General features: G+C 51.4%; 1 protein-coding gene across 4 annotated transcripts in view; it reads left to right on the top strand.

Annotated features, from left to right (window-relative positions):
• MEGF11 (multiple EGF like domains 11) overlaps nt 1-23,377 on the top strand; it is a gene marked incomplete at both ends in the record, with an annotated part of 227,329 nt that overhangs the window by 174,220 nt on the left and 29,732 nt on the right. For all 4 annotated transcript variants that reach the window (XM_080691722.1, XM_080691721.1, XM_080691723.1 and 1 more), the window contains 3 exons: nt 20,061-20,181; nt 20,993-21,156; nt 22,592-22,694. In XM_080691722.1, the coding sequence (XP_080547848.1) occupies nt 20,061-20,181; nt 20,993-21,156; nt 22,592-22,694 (388 nt within the window). The remainder of the gene's footprint in view (nt 1-20,060; nt 20,182-20,992; nt 21,157-22,591; nt 22,695-23,377) is intronic.

Below are 23,377 nucleotides of genomic sequence, written 5' to 3'. Positions count from 1 at the left end.
AGGGAATTAATGGTATTTCCCAAGGGGCCTTGCCAGCCGGGCTGGGAATTAAACCTACCTGTTGGCCTCTCTGAAGTTTAGATGAACAGGTGGCTGTCCTCCAGCACCACCTCAGGGTTCCTTGGGTAATGGCATGCGCTTCTATCTTATGCAATCCTGGGTAGTGCTGATGCAGAGACTCTGTGCTAGACTCTCTGCCTTCATATACCAGCTTTGTGGCTTATTGTAGCTATGTGACCTTGAGCAAGGGACCTCTCAGTGCCCCTGTTTTGTTAGATATGAAAGGGGAATAATAATAAAGCCCTTAGGATTCTCGGGCTGATTAAATTAATTGGGACATGCAAAGCGTTTGATATGCCCAGCATATTAGTGATCCTTCAACAAGTGTTAGCTATTATTACCATTTTTAAAGTGTCAATACTACCGGTTGCCATGGTACAAACCTGCAATCCCAGTTCCAGGTTGAGATGGAATCGCAGGTTCGAGGCCCATCTCAGCAACTTAGCAAGGCCTTCAGCAACTTAGTGAGACCCTGTTTCAAAATAAAAAGTAAATAGGGCTGGGGTGTAGCTTAAAGGTAGAATACCCATGGGTTCAATCCCCAGTACCAATAAATAAATAAGTAAACAAGACTAGGAGTTTAGCTCAGAGGCAGAATACCCCTGCATTCATTCCTCAGGACCCCCGTGTTGATGCTGCTGTTGCTGTTATTAACCCCCAAAGGATGTTCCTCTTGAAGAGGCCAACGTGCCTGGCCTGGGTGCCCCATTAGGGAAATGGGGGTGACAGGAATGGGGAGAGTTGGCTGACGCTTCCTCCAGGCTGAGAGCTGAGGGCTCCCAGGTTCCCCAGAACTGGGTATAGACTTGCTCCCGGCAGGCAGGGGATGAGTCCGGTTCCTCAGCCTGCCGCCCTCCTCTGCTGACCAGCTTTCCTTACCTTAATTAAGGCCTCACTTAGGCACCAGCCTGGCGGCGCCTCCGGTGCTGCTCCAGGACTGATTGCTGCCACCGTGGTGCCTGCAGAGAGCAGCCTGAAAGGTCACCCAGGGCTGCGGAGACCTGATTTCCCAGACTCCCTCCTGCCGCTTCTCCCAGCGTGGAGCCCATTCGCTGGGAGATGGGGGCCCTCTGGCCATTTCTCAGCCCCCGTGTTCCCCTTCAGCTCCGACTGTGATGGGGATGGGGAGCTCAGGAGGCAGGGGGAGGGTGAGCCCAGTGTCCCCTCCCGTAGGATTTGGGACCCATATTTCTCCCCGGGATGACAGCATTTCTATTACCTTAAAGGGCTCATCTATTTATGCGGCAATTTTTTGAAGCCCTGTCTGCCATTATTGAACCCCGCATGCCAGCGAGGGGAGCGGGCACTCCATCACCCAAATGAACAAACTCGTTTCCGCATTTGTCTCCCCTCTCCTCGCTGTCGCTGACTGGCTGTCTAGGTCTTGAGCAAACCTCAGCTGCTTTAGCCAGGGAGGCGGGAGGGGGCCTCCCCATCAGTGGGACAGCGATTGAATTTCCTCCCAGGCTTCCGATGTCCTTTGAAGACATCCCCTCCCCCAGTGGACTCCAGCAGGGCAGAACACATTGGCCTCTGGGGTAGCTACCCAGCTAGAACTGGGGGGAGAGGATGCAGACTGCAAATTATAGCCAGGTGACACATACATAATGTGTATGCATTTCCTGTTCTAATTATTTCATTCTTCATCAAACTGAGGTCTATAAACTATTAGCCCTAAGAGCAGTAAACCAGTTTCATGTCCCCCTCTCCCCCCACACACACCATCACCACTGACTAATTTCCTAATTACTGGAGTAAAAGATTTTCCAGGATGCTGTGCTGGAGATGAGGAATGTACCCTTTAGCTGCCATGCTTCTGTGAGCAGATGCAGGGTAGTAGAAGTGATCCCAACACACACACACACACACACACACACACACACACACACACACACATTCTCTCTCTCTCTCTCTCACACACACACACACACACATTCTCTCTCTCTCTCTCTCTCACACACACACACACACACACACACACATTCTCTCTCTCTCTCACACACACACACACACACATACACACTGCACTTGGCAGCTAGGCTGTGGCCTTGGTGAAGTTACTTAGGCGTCTTAAACCTTAGTTTTTTATCCATAAGCTGGGTAGATAATGCTACCCTGTGATTGTTAGGATTGAATGAGATAAACATACAGCACTTAGAACAAAGCCTGTCGTCGTTCAGTGAACGCTCATTAATGTCAGGATTCATTACGTGGCAATGTAGAGAAGACACCACACAAGTAAAAGGGCGTGGAGTTTGGAGTCAGACAGGCCTGGACTGGAATCCCAGCTCTCTCCCCCGTGTGACCTTGGGAAATGCATTGGCCTTTCTGAGCCCTTTCTGAGCTCCTTTCCCCTCTGTACCGCAGCTTCAGAATGGCAGCCCTGCAGGGAGTGAGCACGCATGAGCCGCAGAGTGTAACTCTTAATGTGGGCTCATTCTTCACAAGGGGAGAGATGGGAGAATGTGCTGTGCTCCCAGACACCACCCTCTCACTTTACGGAAGGAGAAACTGAGGTCAGAGAGGGAAAGTGACTTGTTTTAGGTCACACAGCAAATCACGGCAGAGCTGGGAGGTGAGAATCCTAGTCCAGTGCTCTGTCTTTGTCTCCAGGCCGTGAGTTTACTGACAGTTTACTGATGACAGAGCAGACACCTACTGATCTTTCCCTGGGCAGGGGAGGGGGGAATGGTGGTGGTGAGGGGCAGGGAGTGTGCCGGGAGGTTAAATCATGTTGGCAATTAATGTACAGAACAAAGTAGGGGAAACTGGCCTTTTGCCACTGAGGCTGAGTCTGACCTTCCCCTCTGGGACCCGCAGTTTGTGGCTTCATTAGAGGAAATTGCTGACTCCTGTGTTCTATAAAGTAAACATCCCTCCTCGGCCTCCTTCGGCCTGTCTGTCCCGGTGCCCCCTTGAGCGGCTCATCCCTGGGCTGGGCTGGGGCTGTGGTCTCCATCTAGCAGCCCTTTTCCTGCGGTGAAGAAGCTGCCAGGCAGGTCTGAGGCACCCAAGTTTTAAACACACCAGTTTTTTTTTCCCACCCAGGGAGAGGCCAGGGCCTGGGTCTGGGGTGAGGATTCTGGGGGCGGGTGGGGCCTCCCATCTGAAGGGTTGGGGGGGGGTGTACCTGAGCAGGGGCTCCCTGTGGAGCACTGAGCGCAGGCTCTGAGCTGAGTACTCTGCTCTTTCTACATTAGCTCCTGACTTTGCTGGCTGGTAGGTGGCCCCAGGAGCAGAGACTATGGCCATTGGAACCCACAGCCCTCAGGAAGGAGAGAGCTGTGGGTGCGGAATTAAATAACCGGCTTGAAACTCTCAACCCCAAGCAACCCCATTTCCCAGCCAGGCCTAACTGGGCCCCTACTCTTCAGTGCCCTCAGCCTGGGCCCCACTTTACCCAATCCTCAGGGCTCCTCTGCGAGGAACCAGGCACAGTTCACAGAGGAGGAAAATGAACTTCATGGCTTTTGTCTTGTCCAAGATGACGTCACTTTGGAAGGCATCGGCTGGGCCTGGAGCCCAGGGCTAAAGCCAGGCTGCCCCAGGGACAGTGGGCAGGGAGCTGGGGTCAGTTCAGAGGAGGGGCCCAGCCCTGGCCGCCGTGACAAGCTGTTTGCTTGGCTCGATCACCACTCTATTCTGCGTCTTAACTTCATCTTCTGCAGAATGAGGTTGCAAACCCTGACCCCTGTCTCCCAGGGCTGGTGGAAAACTCGACCAATACAAGCGTGCTGGGAAAAGCTGGCTGGTGGGAGCGCAGCGGGCAGGGGCATTGTGTGGCCAGGGCCTGGGACTCTGCTAGGTCTCAACAAAGGAAACCAGATCTGACGTCTAGCCGCCCTCAAGCCCAGCGCCCACTGCACCCAGGGCCCCGGCCCCCCTCCCCTCAGTCATTAGCACCAGTCATTCCATTTGCAAGAGTAATTATCCACCCCAGGAGGGGAAGGGATTTCGGCCAGAAGATGTGATTATGTTTGGAAAATGAAAGATGCTGCGGAAAAAGGTCATGAATAAATCACATCAAGGTGGGGCTAATAAGAAAACTAAGGATGGGGTAAATTTTTTAAATGCCCTACTTAAATGTTCTTTCCCAGAACTGCAGACTGCAGAAAGAGAGAGAGAGAGAGAGAGAGAGAGAGAGAGAGAGAGAGAGAGAGAGAGAGAGATTTCTAATTATTTAGAAATTATCGCCAGGCGTAGTGACACACGCTTGTAATCCCCATGCTTGGGAGGCGGAGACAGGAGGATCGTGCAGGTTCGAAGCCAGCCGTGCTGGCTTAAGAGACCCTGTTTCCAAATAAAATGTAAAATAGGTCTGGGAGTGTAGCCCGGAGGTAAAAGGGTTTCATCCCCAGTACCAAAAAAAAAAAAAAAAAAAAAAAAATTATCTACTTCCCTGAGGCAGACCCAGGAAGGTGGAGCAGGAACTTCCTGGTCTTCCTGCACCCATGGCCCAGATGAGCAGGGCATTTCAGAACAGAAAAGGAAAAAAGAGTGGGAAGAGAGCTGGCTGGGCCTGAGCTTGTTTCACACACAAGAGGGAGAACAGGCAACCTAGAGCAGAGCTCCAGGGTCTATAGTTTTCTATAAAATGATTCCACATACTGGGCACAGTGGCGCACGCCTATAATCCCGGATGAGACAGGAGGATCATGGGTTCATGGCCAGCCTCAGCAATTTAGTGAGCCTTAGCAACTTAGAGAAACTCTGTTTCAAAGATATATATATCCCCTGAGTTTAATCCCCAGTACCAAAAAAAAAAGTTCCACAATCCATGAACCACTGGACTCTGAGCCAGAGGGAAGCCATCAGGTGGCCATCAGCCTTGGGGCAGGGGAGGCTTTCTCAAACAGGCTGAAACACGGGGTGACCGGTCTTTGTTCAGCAAACAGCTTTATCACTGGGGATAGTTTGAGACCTACCACTAAAGCCTTCCAGGCTGGGCTGGCTCTGATCGCACTGGGGCTGCCATCACCCCACGCTTTACGCACCGGAGCGCTCCAGCAAACCCAAATTGCCGGAGACCTTAGAGCCTTCCCCCTGCACGCAGCCTCCTCCACAACTTGCTCAGTCTGTCCCTGCCTCGGCCACCTGGGCCAGCCCCGCCCTGCAGGACCCGCTCAGCTCGAGGCCCACTTGCTGCATTCCTGCCCGGAGAGACCCTGTCCACAGCACACCGCAGGCCCACTCGGGTGGCGCTTTGTGATGCTCCTGCGCCCTCTCCTAGACAGAGCTGGGGGAGGGGTCCCTGTCTGATGCATCCCTGTGTCCCCACCCTTGTCCCCAGCCCGTCACGCTCCCAACACCCAGGCCAGACCTGGCACAGCTTCCTGCACAGAGTGAGTCAGTAAATATTGAATTCCCAGATGCACAGGGCTTTAGAAGTCTCCCCTAAGTTGGAAGCGTGCTACATTTGCTCGGACCCTGGCTAACACCTGTGTCAGCCTCTGCAGGACCTGCCACCCCCGCCCGCCCCCACCTGGGGGTTGTTTCTGTCACTATTGTCAGTCTGGCTCCTCTGGCCACAGCCCTGCGTCCACACCACTCTGCCCTCACCTGGGCACCACACGCGCCTCCCACAGCCCAAACCCAGCCCGGCTCCAGGCCCACCACACACACTACACCCCACACACGGCCACGGCGCGCAGCTCGCTGAGGGGCACGGGGCAGGGCCAGCGGTGACTGACCTGCAGGGCCAAGCTCTGCTCACAGCTGTCACGGCACTGAGATAAAACACTCACTCATACCCAACACACCGCATAGGCCACCTGAGCTGGCATCTGGGCTGGCGTCTGCACAGGGACCCAGGACTGCAGCCCCACGTCCTGTCCTTGCCTGTTCTTCAACAAATGCCATACATGTGTTCATGTAGTGCACAAGTATACACAGGCCCACATGCCTTAGTCACATGACACATATCAGGAATGTATACCACTGCTTGTATACACAGATGCATGCATAAACACATGTACACATACACACATAAACACACACACATGCATAAACACATGCACACACATGTGTACGTGCACATGCACATGCATAAACACATGCACATATGCATTCATAAACATGTGCGCACATACATGCATAAACATGCACACGTGTATAAACACACATGCACGCACACATGCATGTATACATGCACACGCATGTGCACACATGCATGCATAAGCATATACATGCACAAATGCATAAACACACATGCACACATACACACAGAGAGATACAGACATACACCCACTCGTACCAAAAGCAGCCAGCAGGACATCTGTAAATAGGGTGGTAGCCACCCCCTCCCATGCTGGAGTCTCCTCTCAGATCCAGCCCCCCCCCTGACCCGCTCACACACTCCAAATGCTCAGAAAGGGCCAGGCGTGGTGGCGCACGCTTGTAATCCCCACGCTTGGGAGGCGGAGACAGGAGGATCGCGCAGGTTCGAAGCCAGCCGCGCTGGCTTAAGACACCCTGTTTCAAAAATATAAAATAGGTCTGGAAGTATAGCCCGCAGGTAGAAGGGCTTCCAGGAACCCCAGTACCACTAAAAAAAAAAAAAAAAAAATTCTCAAAAAGGCCAGGCATGGTACAGGTACACACCTGTACAGTACAGGTACACACCTGTAAACCCAGTACTTAGGAGGCAGACACAGGAGGATGGCAGATTCAAGACCAGTCTCATCAACTTAGTTAAATCCTATTTCAAAATAAAATAGGGCTAGCGCTGGGTGTGGTGGCGTACACTTGTAATCCCAGTGTTGGGAGGCTGAGACAGGAGGATCACAGGTTCATGGCCTGCCTCAGCCATTTAGTGAAGCCCTCCACAATTTAGCGAGACTCTGTTTCCAAATAAAGAATAAAAATAGGGATGGGGGTGTAGCTCAAAGGTAGAATGTCCCTGGGTTTAATTCCCAGTTCTGCTCAAATAAAATAAAATAGGGCTAGAGATAGAGCTCAGAGGGAGATTGCCCCTGGGTTCAATCCCCAATACTGCTAAATGAATAAATAAGTAATTAAATGTACAGAAAGACTTCTCCCAATACCCAATACAGGCTTCTCCAGAATTTTAGAGTCAATACTTTTTGGCAGTTTAAAATGCCAAGGTTTTAGCCGGGCATGGTGGTGCATGCTTGTAGTCCCCCCCACCCTGCTTAGGAGGCGGAGACAGGAGGATCACGCAGGTTTGAAGTCCCTCGCTGGCTTAAGAGACCCTGTTTCTAAATAAAAATATAGAAGCCGGGCGTGGTGGCATACGCTTGTAATCCCCGCGCTTGGGAGGCTGAGACAGGAGGATCGCACAGGTTTGAAGCCAGTCTCAGGTACTTAGTGAGGCTCTCAGCAACTTAGTGAGACCCTGTTTCCAAATGAAATATAAAATAGGTCTGGAGTATAGAACGGAAGTAGAAAGCCCCTGGGTTCCACCCCCATTACCACACACAAAAAATAAATAAATAAACAAAAATATAGAATAGGTCTGGGAGTATAGCCCAGAGAAGGGTTCCATCCCCAGTACCACCAAACAAAAATTAATTAATTAATTAACTAATTAATTAAATGCCAAGGGGTTTTTTTGTTTTGTTTTGTTTTGTTTTTTGGCTGTTGTAGTTTTATTTAGGAGTATACTGAAACCTAACAGAGTGGCTCAGGCCATATGATCCAATGTTCGCGCAGAAACCCCTGAAGATGCAGGCCCAGCCTTTGCAGGGATGCCTCTATTCTTAGACGAAGCAGGGCCCGGGCTTATGACAGATGCTTGGATCCCTGTGGCCCAAACCAGCTTTACCCCCTCAGGGAGGCAAGGGGGGCTCAGCCCTGGGGAGCGGGAAGACAGAGCCGAGCGGAGTGTGGGGAGCCAAAGCTATCATACACCGGAGCCCCTTCCGCTAGCTCAGGGCTGCGTCAGCCTGGATGGGGAAGCTGACTGCATCTCCAGCAGCCGCAGCAGCTTCTGGTACCCAGCCTTCCTTTCAGAGCACAACCATTAGTATTACTAACTTGTGCTGCTACCCATTATTTCTGAGAGTCTTGAAACCTTTTGTCTTTCAGGATCCTCCTTATATAAGAAACAAATGCCCATATTCCTTCCCACCATAAGCCCCTAAGAGCCATCTCTGTCTCCATTGTCAACATACATTTAGGGACAAACAGGAAGGAAGGCTGTGGAATTGCACATTAGGTCCCCATCACTTCCAGCCCGTCTTCAGCCTGGTTTAGGGCAGAGAGCTCAGGCTTTGGGATCAGTGGCCTTTCCCACGGTGTCCCTTGGTTCGCGTTGACCCCTCCAGCTCCGGTTTGGCCTCTCTCTAAGAAGGTGACTCCTTTCCAGCAGGACTGCTATAGAACAAAAGGAGAGAAAAGGCAGAAAAGTGCTGGTGCAGGCCTGACACCATGGGGCAATGGAGAATCTCTTTCCTCCTGTCCCTAGCACCGGCAAAGGTCCAGGCTGTCCTAAACCAGCCCTGTTTGGAGGGTGAAGGGTGCTGCCCACCTGCTCCCTCTAGGGCTTGCTGTTGTGCCTGTACCCTGCACAGCCATCTCCAGGAATTTGGACTCTGGAGTCTCATTAAGACACAAGTAACCAGGCATGGTGGCACACGCTCGTAATACCAGCATTCGGGAGGTGGAGACCGGAGTATCATGGTTCACAGACAGCCTCAGCTACTTAGTGAGGCCCTCTGCAACTCAGTGTGACCCTGTTTCAAAATAAAGAATAAAAAATAGGGCAGGGGGTGTAGCTCAGAGGTCAAATGCTCCTGGGTTCCATCCTCAGACCCGCAAAAAAAAAAAAAAAAAAAAAAAAAAAAGACACAAGTAAGCCGGGCCCAGTGCACATGCCTGTAACTCCAGTACTTGGGAGGTTGGGACAGGAGGATGGCAGGTTTAGGTCAGCCTCAGCTACTTAGTGAGACTCTCAGCAACTTAGTGGGACTTTGTATCAAAATTAAAATGGACTCAGGATGGGATTGGGTGTAGCTTGGAGGTAGAATGCCCTTGAGTCCAGTCCCCAGTACCAAAAAAAAAAAAAAAAAAAGGAACAAATCCACAAATACCTCTCAAGCATTTGTTTCAAAGCCCACGTTAGCTAGTGATGCCTTCTCCAAGCTCAGCAATGGCTCTCAGGAAAGGGAACTGGTAGAGAAGGGGAAGGGGCTGCAGGCAGGACTAGGGCATTGATGCCGAGGAAAAGAAGAAAGTTCGTGCTGGGCATGGTAGCCCACACCAATAATCCCAGCACTTGGGAGGCTGAGAGAGGAGGATCACAGGTTCGAGACCAGCCTCAGAACTTAGTGAGTTGCTCAACAACTTAGTGAGACCCTGTTTCAAAATTTAAAAATAACTAGGTGTGGTGGTGCTTGCTTATAATCCCAGTACTTGGGAGGCTGAGACAGGAGGAATGCAGGTTCAAGGCCAGCCTCAGCAATATCATGAGTCCCTTCTACAACTTAGTGATACCCTGTTTGAAAACAAAATATAAAGCCGGGCGTGGTGGCGCACGCTTGTAATCCCCACGCTTGGGAGGCGGAGACAGGAGGATCGTGCAGGTTCGTAGCCAGCCACGCTGGTTTAAGAGACCCTGTTTCAAAAATATAAAATAGGTCTGGGAGTGCAGCCCGGAGGTAGAAGGGCTTCCAGGAACCCCAGTACCACCAAAAAAAAAAAAAAAAAAAGAAAGAAAGAAAGAAAGAAAGAAAGAAAGAAAGAAAGAAAGAAAAGAAAACAAAATATAATATATGGCTGGGGATGTCGATTGGAGGTAGACTGCCCCCTGGGTTCAATCCCTGGTACCACAGGATAGGAGCGAGGGAGGCAAGGAGAGGAAGAGTATTTTACCAGAACTGCAGCTGAGTCCTTAGGAGCACCTGGGTCACGCAGCCAGTTAGGGCACTGTCTGAAGTTGGCCTCAAGTGTCCTTCCTTGGCCACACCTCCTGCCTCTTGGGTTTTCCCCAAATGTCTAGTGTCTGCTTGGGAACTGTTGAAGGAATCTGTTCTCTTTCAGAAAGATCAGAGCCATCGAGCATATTTTTGCAAATTATGAAAATATACCCCAGTTTTCTTGCCAGAAAACTGATATTACACCTATATACAAATCTACAATGACTGTCACGTGAGCGACTTCTAGAGTTGTACAGTGTATGCCCTGCAAAACTGTACAGAGCGGTCTCAGGTCACTGGCAGCCTGTTGCCTGTTTTTGTTTGTTTGTTTGTTTGTTTGTTTGTTTTTCAGTACTAGCATTCTACCTCCAAGCTACACCCCCAGCCCTATTTTTTTTTTTTTTTTTGGTGGTACTGGGGTTCCTGGAAGCCCTTCTGCCTCTGGGCTACACTCCCAGACCTATTTTTTATATTTTTTTTATTTGGAAACAGGGTCTCTTAAGCCAGTGAGACTGGCTCCGAACCAGCGCGATCCTCCTGTCTCTGCCTCCCAAGCACGGGGATTACAAGCATGCGCCACCACGCCTGGCTATTTTTTTATTCTTTATTTTGAAACAAGGTCTGGTCCTCACTACATAGCTGAGGCTGGCCACGATCCTGCAATCCTCCTGTCTCAGCCTCCCATGCACAAGTGTGCACCACCAGGCCTGGCATGCATTTTCAGCAGATGTAGATGAGCTTGAGCATTCCAGGCACCTGCGGTACTAACAGCATCCCTTCCCCTCACAGGGGACCTGGGCACCCAGCTCCACAGGCAGGCGAGGCCGGGATGGGCATGCGTGTGACAAGCAGCCTTTGTCCGTCTGTCGCCTCGCCCTCTGGCTCGCCGCTGCCCCTGCCTTGTTGCGGAGTCCCTTTTCCCCATCATGCATCTGCTGCTGTCAGTTGCCGCAATATCAGTGCCACACTAATTAGGTCCGGCGAGGTTTGCTGCTGGAGAGGCCTCCATGACGGTGTTCGTGTTCCGTGTTCGGCGGGGCTGTTCTCGCTTTGCCTTCTGGGCCACATGGCACTTTCTCCCTGGAAAATCACAAAGGGGCTCCTGTGCGGGAGTCTTGCTGTCTGGAGTGGCTGAGAAGTGGGGAGTGGAGCAGGTCCTAGCCAGGGGCTTTGGGCATAAAGCACGCTGCACATGCACGCTGCTGGCGTCTGTGTGACGCTGGACACAAGCAGCCCCCACCGGGGGCCCCAAACTCCAAGAGAAGCAGGGGAGAGAGGGGAACAGAAGCAGCCAGAGGATCCAGGTGGCAGAGGGCACAAGGGCTACTTGCAGAGGACCCCTAAGGTGGAAAGAGCTGCGTCCCAGCCCTTCCCACCACAGCCAACAGACAGCAAGGACAAGCTCCGCTCCGCTCTCGAGTAACCTCTGGTCCAGCTCAGTGTCTGACATGTACAAGTGCTTAAAAATGGCTTCCTGAGTGTCTGAATCAATTGAATGTATATATGCTGAGTGTGAACTGGGTGAAGTGCTGTACAAGGGTTGAATTAAACCCTCCTCATTCCTCATGCACCTTACAATCTGGTGGCAGAAAGCTAATTCTTCTCTCTCTCTCTCTCTCTCTCTCTCTCTCTCTCTCGTATTGGGCGGGCAGGGATTGAGCCCAGGGGCAGTTTACCTCCAAGATATACTCCCCTGCCCTATTTTATTTTTCTTTATTTTTTTCTTTATTTCTTGTGTGTGTGTGGGGGGGTACTGGGAGTGGAACCCAGGGGCTTCCTACCTCCGGGCTATACTCCTAGACCTATTTTATACTTTATTTGGAAACAGGGTCTCACTGAGTTACTGAGAGCCTCACTAAGTAGCTGAGGCTGGCTTCAAACCTGTGCGATCCTCCTGTCTCAGCCTCCCAAGCTCAGGGATTACAAGCGTGCCCGGCATATTTTTCTTTATTTTAAAACAGGTTCTCACTAAGTTGCTAAGGGTCTCACTAAGTTGCTGAGGCTGGCCTAGAATCTGCAATCCTCCTGCCTCGGCCTCCCAAGTACTGGATTATAGGCGGATACCACCAGACCTATTTTTTTTTAATTATTATTTTATCCTAGCTGTAGCAAGTGCCACCAAGGAGTGGGTAATGGGGATGCAAGAGAGTTAAGGTAGCGTGAAGGTCAGTGAGGCCTGAGGCCTGTCGGTGCCTGCCTACCATAGATGCTCAATAAACACTGGCAAACTGATCAGATGGATGAATTGAGGCCAAGTCATCTTGAGCCAGGGCTTTACCTCATGAAACCCAGGGCCCAGGCCCCTTTCTTACCTGAACCATCCCACCTGTTCTTCCAGAAAAAGGACATGTGGGGCCGGGTGCAGTGGTGCACACACTGTAATCCAGCAATTCAGGAGGCTGAGGCAAGAGGAATGCAAGTTCAAGGCCAGCCTCAGCAACTTAAACCCTGTCTCAAAATAACTCTGTGTGTGTGTGTGTGTGTGTGTGTGTGTGTGTGTGTGTGTGTGTGTGGTATTGGAGATTGAAATTCTGAGCATTCTATCTCTGAGCTGCACCCAACTCCTTTTATTTTTTACTGTGAAACAAGATCTCACTCAGTCACTGAGAATCTTGCAGAGCTGCTGAGGCTGGTCACCAACCTGCAATCCTCCTGTCTCAGCCTCCCAAATACTGGGGTTATAGGCATGTGACAGCACGTCCATCTTCAAAATAATTTTTTTTTTGTGGGTCTGGAGATGGAACCCAGGGGCATTCGACCTCCGAGCTACACCCCCTGCCCTATTTTTTATTCTTTATTTTGAAACAGGGTCTCACTGAGTTGCAGAGGGCCTCACTAAGTAGCTGAGGCTGTCTGCTAACCACAATCCTCCAGTCTCAGCCTCCCGAATGCTGGGATTACAAGCGTGCGCCACCATGCCCGGCCTTCAAAATAAATTTTTTAAAAGGGCTGGAAAGAAAAAGGGAGGGGGGCTAGAGATATGGTACGATGGCAGAGTGCTTGCTTTTCATGTGGGTTTGATCCCCAGTAGTGCCCCCTAAGAAAGAAAGACATGTGGACCAGAGCAACTTCCCTGGCTGCTGATCCCCAGGTCCTCTTTGCTGAGCTCCAGTGGCTTTGTGGCGCACACCACCTGGGCCCGCCCAGGTCTGGAGAGCTCCGATTGCAAAGCCTCCTCCCCACAGAGCGCTTTGAAGGGACCGGAGATGAACTTCCGCAATTGCCCCCTCCTTTGGTGGGAAGGAGGGTCAACCACACTCCATCCTCCTTCTCCTCCCACTCCAAAAAATACTTATTAACCTCCTGCCCATTTCTGGGAAAACGGATGATCAACAAGAGAAGCCCAGCTGTTGATTAATTTTCCCAAACAGGGCCAAACAAACTACAAAGCAGCATATTGCAGGGGAGAAAATTCAATAAACAACATTTGAAACAAATTTAATAGAACATATAAGTCATTGCCCGCTGGGGTCTGGTCCTGCGCTGCCGCGCGCGGGGAGCCAGGTGGGAGGCGGAGGAGAGGTTTGCATCTCCTGCGCGGGACCTGCTCGCTCAGAGGGTTCCATTCTGCCAGGAGCGCTTTCAAATCAGGTTCAGGATGTCAATAGCCAGCGCTGCATCTATAATTAACAGGCCTTTGGATGGGAGGAAGAGTTCACATCTGCCTCCCATTTGCAGAATGAAGATGCTGAGCGGGCCTGGCAGGCATCCCCTGGCGGAAGCTCGGGGACCTGCCCCTGCGGGAGGTGCACGCAGATGTGTAGGGTTGGGGCGATGAGGTCCAGAGAAAGACGCCAAAGCATCACCTTCCAAAAGGTGAGCATTGCTGGGCGTGGTGGCGCACGCTTGTAATCCCAGTGCTAAGGATCGCAAGGGTTCGAAGCCAGCCTCAGCTACTTAGGTGAGGCTCTTAGCAACTTAGTGAGACCCTGTTTCCAAATAAAATATAAAATAGGCCTGGGAATGTAGCCCAGAGGTAAAAAGCCTCTGGGTTCCATCCCCAACACCACACCACACACACACACACACACACACACACACACACACACACACACATACACACACATACACAGAGCCGAGCATGGTGGTACATGCTTGTAATCCCAGCATTTGGGAGGCTGAGACAGGAGGATTGCAGTTCACAGACAGCCCCAGCTACTGCATAGTGAGACCCTTTGCAACTCAGTGAGATCCTGTTTCAAAAATAAAGAATAAACACCGGGCCTGGTGGCGCACGCTTGTAATCCCCATGCTTGGGAGGTGGAGACAGGAGGATCTCACAGGTTCGAAGCCAGCAGTGCTGGCTTAAGAGACCCTGTTTCCAAATAAAAATATAAAATAGGTCTGGGAGTGTAGACCAGAGGTCTAAGGGTTCCATCCCCAGTACCACCAAAAAGAAATAAAATAAAGAATAAAGCCAGGCATGGTGGTGCACGCTTGTAATCCCAGCGCTTGGGAGGCCAAGACAGGAGGATCGCACAGATTCGAAGCCAGCCTCAGCTACTGAGTGAGGCTCTCAGCAACTTAGTGAGACCCTGTTTCCAAATAAAATATTAAAAAAAAAAATAGGTCTGGGAGTATAGTCCAGAGGTAGAAAGCCTCTGGATTCCACCCCCAGTACCATAAAAATAAATAAATAAATAAATAAATAAATAAATAAATAGGCTGGGGACGTAGCTCAGAGGTAGAATGGCCCTGGTTTCTATCCCCAGTACCACCAAAAGAAAAGGGTCAGCACATCTGGGCCTCAGTGTGGCCCTTCAGGACACAGGCCGTGTCCTCTGAATGTTCCTGTGCCTGGGTGGGGGTGGGGGTGCCCTGCTGATGTGAACAGGGACCATGTAGGCTGCCCACCACGCTCCAGATCTGCTCCATTCGCTTCCTGCCAACTCTACCTCTGCTCTGTAATCTTGGGCAGGTCCCTTACCTCTCTCAGCCTAGGTTTCTTTTTTTTTTTTTGCAAGGGGTAACTGAGGATTGAACCCACACAGAGGCATTCTACCTCCGAGCTACACCCCCAGCCCTATTTTTTATTCTTTATTTTGAAACAGGGTCTCACTAAGTTGCCGAGGGCCTCACTAAGTAGCTGAGGCTGGCCGTGAACTTGTGATCCTCTTGTCTCAGCTTCCTGAATACTAGGACTACAAGTGTGCACCATCATGCCCAGCTAGCCTCAGTTTCTTCACTTGTAAAACAAGGCTGGCTAAAGCCAGGAGTGGTAGCTCATGCCTGCAATCCTAGTATCTGAGAGGCTAAGACAGGAGGATAACATGTTTGAGGCCAGCCTCAGCAATTTTAGCAAAAGCTTGTTTCAAAATAACTAACTTGCTGAGTGTGGTGGCTCATGCTTGTAATCCCAGTACTTGGGAGGCTGAGACCAGAAGATCGCAGGTTCACAGCCAGCCTCAGCTACTTAGTGAGACCCTGTTTCAAAAATAAAGAATAAAAAATAGGGCTGGGGTGTAGCTTGGAGGGTACTCGGGTTCAATCCCTTGTACCACTAAAAACTAAATAAAAAGGACTAAGAGTATAGTTCAAGGTAGAATGTTCCTGGGTTCAAATCCCAGTATTATAAAAATGAAAATTAAAAACAAAAATGAAAAACCAAGGTAGTTGCCAGTGTGTCTTCTAGCTCTGCTATACCCAACCTTTGAGACAGGTGTGTGTCCAGACCTGGACCATGCATTAGCAGAGTAGATCGCCCAGCCGATGTGATTTTGAGAGGCCCAGAAGCACTCCCCAGCCCTGGGCCTACATCTCAGTATTCTACACGTCTTTAGGTTAAGGCCAGCTCTGGACAGGAAGATTTTCAGAGGGGGAGAGCTAAAGAGCCCCTAGAGATGAAGCAGCCAGGAGGCCCCAGCCTGACACTTACAGATGCCGCAGCGGGTTGCTCTGAGCAGTTCTGAAGTTCCCAGGCCCACAGGAAATCCTGCGTTACCTGTGATGAGACTTACCAAATGAAGGTTTCCCTTTCACTTTTAATTAGAATTAGATTGACTCTATGCGATAGCCCAAGTTAATGTGAGCTGATTAGAAGCTCTGACTGGCCACAGGTGACGTCATAGGGATGTCTAGATTATGGTTGGCGGACAAGATGCTGCCACCAGAGTCACACGATATGTGACCACAGCCAGACTGCACCTGTCCAACACGCAACTGGCCTCGGACACCAGTGTAGAGGGACAGAAGTGTCTTTGAAATTGAGAGGCTTTGTAGACGGAGGATACAAAGGGGTCATCGGTGGTGTAAAGCTGGGGACACTAATGGACTTCAGCAGCCCAGATAAATAAAGCAAAACTTGTATATCATATGTGTTCTTCAGAAGAGAAGACTGTGTCCAAACATCAAGATGTGTGGGGTCCTGGATGCTGTCGATCTCGGGGACAGCTTCAGTAAAGGGCTTCAGGGCCAGGCCTGGCAGGGGAGGGAGATGGGGCTGGGCCCTGCGAAGCTCATGAGATTCCAGTGCGGACTATCCAACTTCACCTCTAGTGGGAGCTCACAGCCTGGCTCCCCTCGGGTCCTTTTCCCCAGAGTGTGGTGAGATTACAGCCTTGAGTTGAGGGCCAGAGTCTGAGCTGGGTGCAGAGGAGGATGAGACATGGCCTCTGCAGCCAGTCCCCTGGGAGCACGGGTGTAAGTGCCGGCTCCACCCTGTGGCTCTGGGTGCCTGTGATCACCTCTAAGGTCCCATCTGGCTCAGACCAATGTGATAACTTTCTGGATGTGTTTCTCTGCCTCTGTCTGGCAGGTCAGAGCTGGGCAAAGGGTGCTGGGGCCAGGCCTGGAACCACAGACCAGGATCTGGCCTGGCTGCCCTTTTTACAAGAGCCCCAGGGACGTTCAGGGTCAGACCAGACAATAGTCTGCCATAGAGCCCAGCCTCCCAGGGGCCTCACACATTTGTTCCACATGATCTACAGAATCCCTACACCCGGTGCCAGATACTAAGCCAAAGCTGCTGGGGCAACCCAGACAGATAAGGCCCTGAAGCTTCTAGCCTCACTGGAGGAAGCAGACAGTAAAGAAGTAGACAGACGGACACATCTGGCTGCCCAAGGGCAGACACCAGGCCCTGGGGCCCCTGTGCCCCTCAGCATCTGTCCCAGCCAGCAAACATTTGTTGGATTGACCCACATGAGAGAGAAGCATGTGGAAATGCCTGGTCCTGTCCGTTCTGTTCACAGCCGAAGCCACTGTGTACACACAGCCCATTTCAGTTTAACAGTGTTTATGGAGGGCCCATTACGCACCAGCAGGGGCCCAAGACCTGAGAATCTAGATGTGAATCAAGTCAGATCCATCTCCCCAGGTGGCAGGAATGTGAGCTGGGACTGGAGTTGTGCACCTCATTCCCAATGGGAATGGGAGGGTGCTAGGGAAGACAGCAGGGGGAAGGCATGAGGAAGGAGTCACAAATTTATCCCAAACCTACATAGATGGATAAACAGATGCACCAGACACAAACCACACGGAAACAGGCAGAGGCGGGTAGGCACATGGAGACATAAATACACTGTAGACACAGATACTGCACAGGCCATCATGATGAAAGCCGGTTAGTGGTCCCCCAAAATTAGTGGTCTGGAGGGGACACCAGACCATGGATTCAGGAATGCTCTGAGGTTGGCAGAGCTGGGAGGCTAGCCCAAAAGAGGCCTATTATTGGCTTGCTGGAATGTCAGTCACCAGAAGCCAGCCAGTAAACTACAGAGCTGCCTGGCCCTTCCACCAGAGGATAGAAGTTAAGAAAAAAAAAATTTTTTTTGAGCCGGGCGTGGTGGCGCACTCTTGTAATCCCAGTGCTGGGGAGGCTGAGACAGGAGGATTGCACAGGTTCAAAGCCAGACTCAGCTGCTTTGTGAGGCTCTCAGCAACTTAGTGAGACCCTGTATCCAAATAAAGTATAAAATAGCTCTGGGAGTATAGCCTGGAGGTAGAAAGCCCCTGGGTTCCACCCCAGTACCACACACACACAAAAAAAGTTTTTTTAAACTAGGGATTGAATCCAGGAGTATTCTATGTCCAAGCTCCACCCTCGACCCCTTTTATTATTTTAATTTGTAAGGGGGTCTTGCTAAATTGCTGAAGGACTTGCTAAATTGCTGAGGCTGGCCTTGACTGGCAATCATCCTGTCTCAACTCCCAAGCACTGGGATTACAGGCGTGCACCACTGTGCCTGGGATAGAAGTTAAAGAAATTTATAAGGTTTGAACCCGAGAGTGTTCCAACTCTCATCCCCAGCCCTTTTTATTTAATTTTGAACTACATCCCCAGCCCTTTTTATTTAATTTTGAGCTGGGACCCAACTAAGTTACCCAGGCTGGCCTTGAACTTGAGATCTTCCTCCCTCAGCCTGCTGAATCTCTGGGATTACACCCTGTGAGACCATGCCTAGCTGGGAAACCGGTTCAGACCTCCAGTAACACAACGGTTAAGTAGGCAGCCTGGGTTCAAATGGAGATCAGCCATTTTTAGCTCTGTGATCTTGACAGTTATCTAACTTCCATATAATTATTTTATCTCTGAAGAGGGAATAATGCTGAGGCAACACTTTCTATCTCCCAGGAGTGTGCAGTGGGAATTAAATGAGATGCTGCGTGCACAGTGCACGGTGTTGGGAAAGTGCTTGGTAAGCATGAACCGTGGTCATTTATACTGGACTTCGCTGAGGTTTAGGCAAATGGGGACAGGGTGTTACTATTCATGCCATTATGTTGTGGATTAGACTCAAATAAGATTGGGAGGGAAGGAGTTAAATTCTGTATTGCAGTGACCTGATACAGGTTCCCTGGAGCCTTGGCCTCCCCTGAGCCCTGGTCCTGAGGCGTCCCACTCCAACTGGTACAGGTTCCTGCTTTAGTATTTCAGTGCCACAGTAACAAATTACCACAACTATAGTGGTTTAAAACAACACAAGTTTATTATATTCCAGTTCTGTGGGTCAGAAATCTGTGCAGTCACCACATACTGAAACAAAGGTGTCTGAAGAGGGCTTCTTCTTCTTCCTCCTCCTCCTCCTCCTCTTCCTCCTCCTCCTTCTTCTCCTTCTTCTCCTTCCTCCTCCTCCTCCTCCTCGTCCTCCTCCTTGTCCTCCTCGTCCTCCTCCTTCTTCTTCTCCTTCCTCCTCCTCCTCCTCCTCTTCCTCCTCCTTCTCCTCCTCTTCCTCCTCCTCCTTCTTTTTTATGGTGCTGGGGATGGAACCCAGAGGCTTTTTACCTCTGGGCTATACTCTCAGACCTATTTTGTAGTTTATTTGGAAACAGGTCTCTCAAAGTTGCTGAGAGCCTCACTAAGTAGCTGAGAGCCTCACTAAGTAGCTGAGGCTGGCTTTGAACCTGCAGGATCCTTCTGTCTCAGCCTCCCAAGCGTGGGGATTACAAGCGTGCGCCACCACGCCCGGCTAAAGACGGCTCCTTTCCAGAGACTGTAGGGGAGAATCTGCAATTTGCTTGTTCAGGTGGTTGTTAGCGTTCGGTTCCGTGGTTGGAAGACTAAGATGCCCATTTCCTTGATGACCGTAAAAAGACTGATCCTAAGCCAGGCACAGTGGCAGATGCCTATAATGCCATTACTTGGGAGGCTGAGCTAGGAGGATTGCAGGTGAGGACAGCCAGCCTCTGCAACTTAGTGAGACCCTCACAAACTCAACTAGATCCTATTTCAAAATGAAAAATGAAAAAGGGTAGGGGATGAAGATCAGAAGTAGAATACCCCTAGGTTTAACCATTTTAAAAAAATTGACCCTAGTTTTTAGAGGTCACTTTGTTCCTGACCTCATGGTCCCCTTTCTCCATCCTCAAAGTCAGCGTGGGCAGGGGGAGGACTTCCCATGTGCCCTCTCTGCCCTATCTTCTTTGGCCATCTTTACTTTTAAGGACTCACATGATTATATTGGTAATAATCAATATAATTGATTGTCCACCTGGATAATCCCAGCTCTTTTTCCCATCTCAACGTCCTGAGTCATATCTGCAAAAATACCTTCTGCCATACAAGGGAACATACTTCCAGGTGCCGGGGATGAGGACATGGGCATCTTTGGGGTCATGCATTATCCTGCCTACCACAGCCACCCAGTGGGCAACTTCTCATCCATAATTTTCTCCTTCTCTTTCTAGGGAGAGGTCTGTGCGGTTCCCTGTGCAACCGGGACCTATGGCCCCAACTGCTCATCTGTCTGTGGCTGTAACAATGGTGGCACCTGCTCCCCCATAGATGGCACCTGTGCCTGCAGGGAAGGTATGAGCCCCTCCCAAGACACACCCCCTGGCTGGGTGGGCGGCTCCCCCACCTGCCCACAGGCAGGGGGTGGGAGCCTGGATTAGGCCCCAGCCGAGTACACCCATGCCTGGAACGTCCATAGCGGGGATATGGTAAGAGGGTTCCTTACAAGTGGGTCAGCCACTGCGAAGCAGGCAGAGAGGAGAAGCAGGAGCCACTGTGAAGCAGGCAGAGAGGAGAAGCAGGACTCCAGCACCTGGGCGGAAGCTGCCACCACCGTTAGGTGTTGTTCCCAGAGTCTGGGTGCAAGCTCCCACCCAGTGGAGCAGGAACCTGGGCAGAGGGCTGGCACTCTAGGGCACTGGCCTCTCTCCTGCTCAGCCACCCAGTCTACGTGCCCCTACCTTGACAAACCTCCCTGGGGCCGGCCGCGAGGGAGTCTACGCTCTGCACCTGGCAGTCACCCCCTGCACCCCAGGACAGATGAGGGAAGAGCTGAGGGCAGAGGCCAGTGACCAGCCTCAGAAAGGGGAGTCAGCCTGCCCTGTGACCAGAGGCCCTGAGAGAAGCTCCTGGCTCCATCCTGCGGGAGAAAATGTCCCCTTCCCTGGAGCTGGCTCCAGGCCCCAGAGGGCCCTCCGCCTGAGGCAGAGCTGGTGAGAGCCAGGCCGCAGGGAGAGCTGGGTCTGCCCCTCCCAGAATGGCACTGTGTTTCTGAGCAGACTCTTGGGACGCAGTGGTTGGGGTGGGAGGCTGCGTACAGGGCTGGGGTGGGGGGACAGCAGGCTGCCCTGGCCTGGAGAAGCGACAGCCCCTCTTCTCCCCCCAGGGTGGCAGGGTGTGGACTGCACTCTGCCCTGTCCCAGTGGGACCTGGGGCCTGAACTGCAACGAGAGCTGCGCCTGCACCCACGGTGCAGCCTGCAGCCCAACCGACGGCTCGTGCACCTGCAGCCCCGGCTGGCTGGGCAACACCTGTGAACTGCCCTGCCCGGTGAGTCCAGGGCGGCCTGCCCTTGTGCTCTTTCCCTGGGGCTGTATTTACTGTTTGTGGAAATGCACAGAGGAGGGCACATGGGAGGACCCTTGGGTCAGGTCCCAGCTGTCCTAACGTCTTGGTGGCCATTCCTACCTGGGGCCTCAGCCTCCTTGTCTCTTGGATGTGGTGATGAGGTAACACTTCTCGGCCGCTCTTGGTGATCAGTCATCCCTGACTCCGGACCTCTGCTCTGCGTCACGAGCACCTCCCCAGCAGGACTCTAGGACAGTCCTCCCTGGTCCAGCAGAGTTGCCCTTCCTTCTAAGCCTCTTTCTGGTTCCCACTCTATACTTTGATGATCAGGTATGGGGAGACTAAACCAAGCACTGTCCATCAACAACCACTGGGTCTTAATCTGTTAAACCAACTGAGGTGGCCAGGTGCGGGGGCACATACCCATAATCCCAGTACTTGGGAGGCTGAGACGGGAAATTCATAGGTTCAAGGACAGCCTAAGCAACTTAGCAAGACTCTCAACAGCCCAGTGAGACCCTGTTTCAAAATAAAAAATTAAAAGGGGGTGTGGCTTAGGGGTGGGCACCCCTAGGTAATATCCTATTACCTTCAACGTGCTACCTCAGTGGAAAAGAATCCATTCTCTTCCCTGTAACAAAGAATAAATCAAGCCGGGCGTGGTGACACACGCTTGTAATCCCAGCATTTGGGAGGCTGAGACTGGAGGATCGCGGTTCGCGGACAGCCTCAGCTACTTAGTGAGGCCCTCTGCAACTCAGTGAGACCCTGTTTCAAAATAAAGAATAAAAGTTGGGCAGGGGGTGTAGCTCGGAGGTCAAATGCCCCTGAGTTCCATCCCCAGACCCGAAAAAAAAAAAAAAAAAAAGAATAAATCAGTCATTCCTCACATGTGATAGAAGCATCCCAATCAGCAGAGTGCATTTTTTTGTGTGTGTGGTACTGGAGATGGAACCCTTCTACATCTGGGCTACACTCCCAGACCTGTTTTTATATTTTTATTTGGAAACAGGGTCTCTTAAGCCAGCAAGGTTGACTTCAAACCTGTGCGATCCTCCTGTCTCAGCTTCCCAAGCGCGGGGATTACAAGCGTGCGCCACCACGCCTGGCTGCAAAGTGCATTTTTATGTACAATGTTAGTTAACAAGAATTACAGCTTTCTGAGCCTAATCATTAAAAACAAATGAGACCATCACCTCCTCTCCAAACCTCATGTTCCTATCAACATGGCCAAATAATTCTTGGAAGTGTCTTTATGGCCCCACTGATTCCTGGTTACAAAAGCATCCTTGCTGTGCTCCAGCCTCTGTCTCTACAGCCCGTGAGGTTATGGTTCAGCCTGTCATCAAGAGACTTAGAAGGGCGTGCGGCTCGGGGGTCTGGGTCTGATTGTTGTCCTCCCTGCTCTTCTCCACAGGATGGCACATTTGGGCTGAACTGCAGTGAACGCTGCGACTGCAGCCATGCCGATGGCTGCGACCCCGTCACAGGCCACTGCTGCTGCCTGGCCGGATGGACAGGTAGCCCCCGCCTCGCCCTGCGGACCCGAGCCAGGCTCCGGCTCCTCACCCCTCTGCTATCTTCCCTCCTCCTTCCACCTCATTTCTTGCTTCCTAAACAAGCACTTTCCCCTTTCTCCTGCTCTGGGCTCCAGTTCTCCATTCCACACAAGTGAGCAAGTGTGGATTGAACCCCCACCATACACATGCACATGCACAGGCTCTGTTCCAGGAACCAGGGACACACTAGCAAAGCCACAGGCTGACAGGCAGCGGCCGGTGGTGCTCAGCCTGTTTGCAGAGAATAAACGTGGCAGAGGAGAGTGCAAGGAGCTTTCACCTTAGCCCCACTCCAGAATCCTGGTCCCTCCATGAATCTTGTCAACCTTCCTCCTAAAAGCAAGGTGACGGCTCGCGCCTCCCCATTCCAAAGCCACTACCCAGTTCACTGAGCACTGTCTCACCTGCTGTGCCTCTGCCTCCGAGGTGGTCTTTCTGCACAGGACAGCCAAGGCAAACTTTTACTGATTGATTGATTGATTGATTGATTGCAGTACTGGGGATAAAACCCAGGGGCATTCTACCTGGGAGCTACACCCCAGCCCTATTTTTTATTCTTTATTTTGAAGCAGGGTCTCACTGAGTTGCAAAGAGCCTCAGTAAGTAGCTGAGGCTATTCACAAAGTGTGATCCTCCGGTCTCAG

This window comes from Muscardinus avellanarius (genome assembly GCF_963383645.1).
Source record: "Muscardinus avellanarius genome assembly, chromosome: 3".
Lineage (NCBI taxonomy): Eukaryota > Metazoa > Chordata > Mammalia > Rodentia > Gliridae > Muscardinus > Muscardinus avellanarius.
The sequence above is the reverse complement of the archived record's forward strand: the minus strand, read 5'-3'. Positions and strand labels throughout refer to the sequence as shown.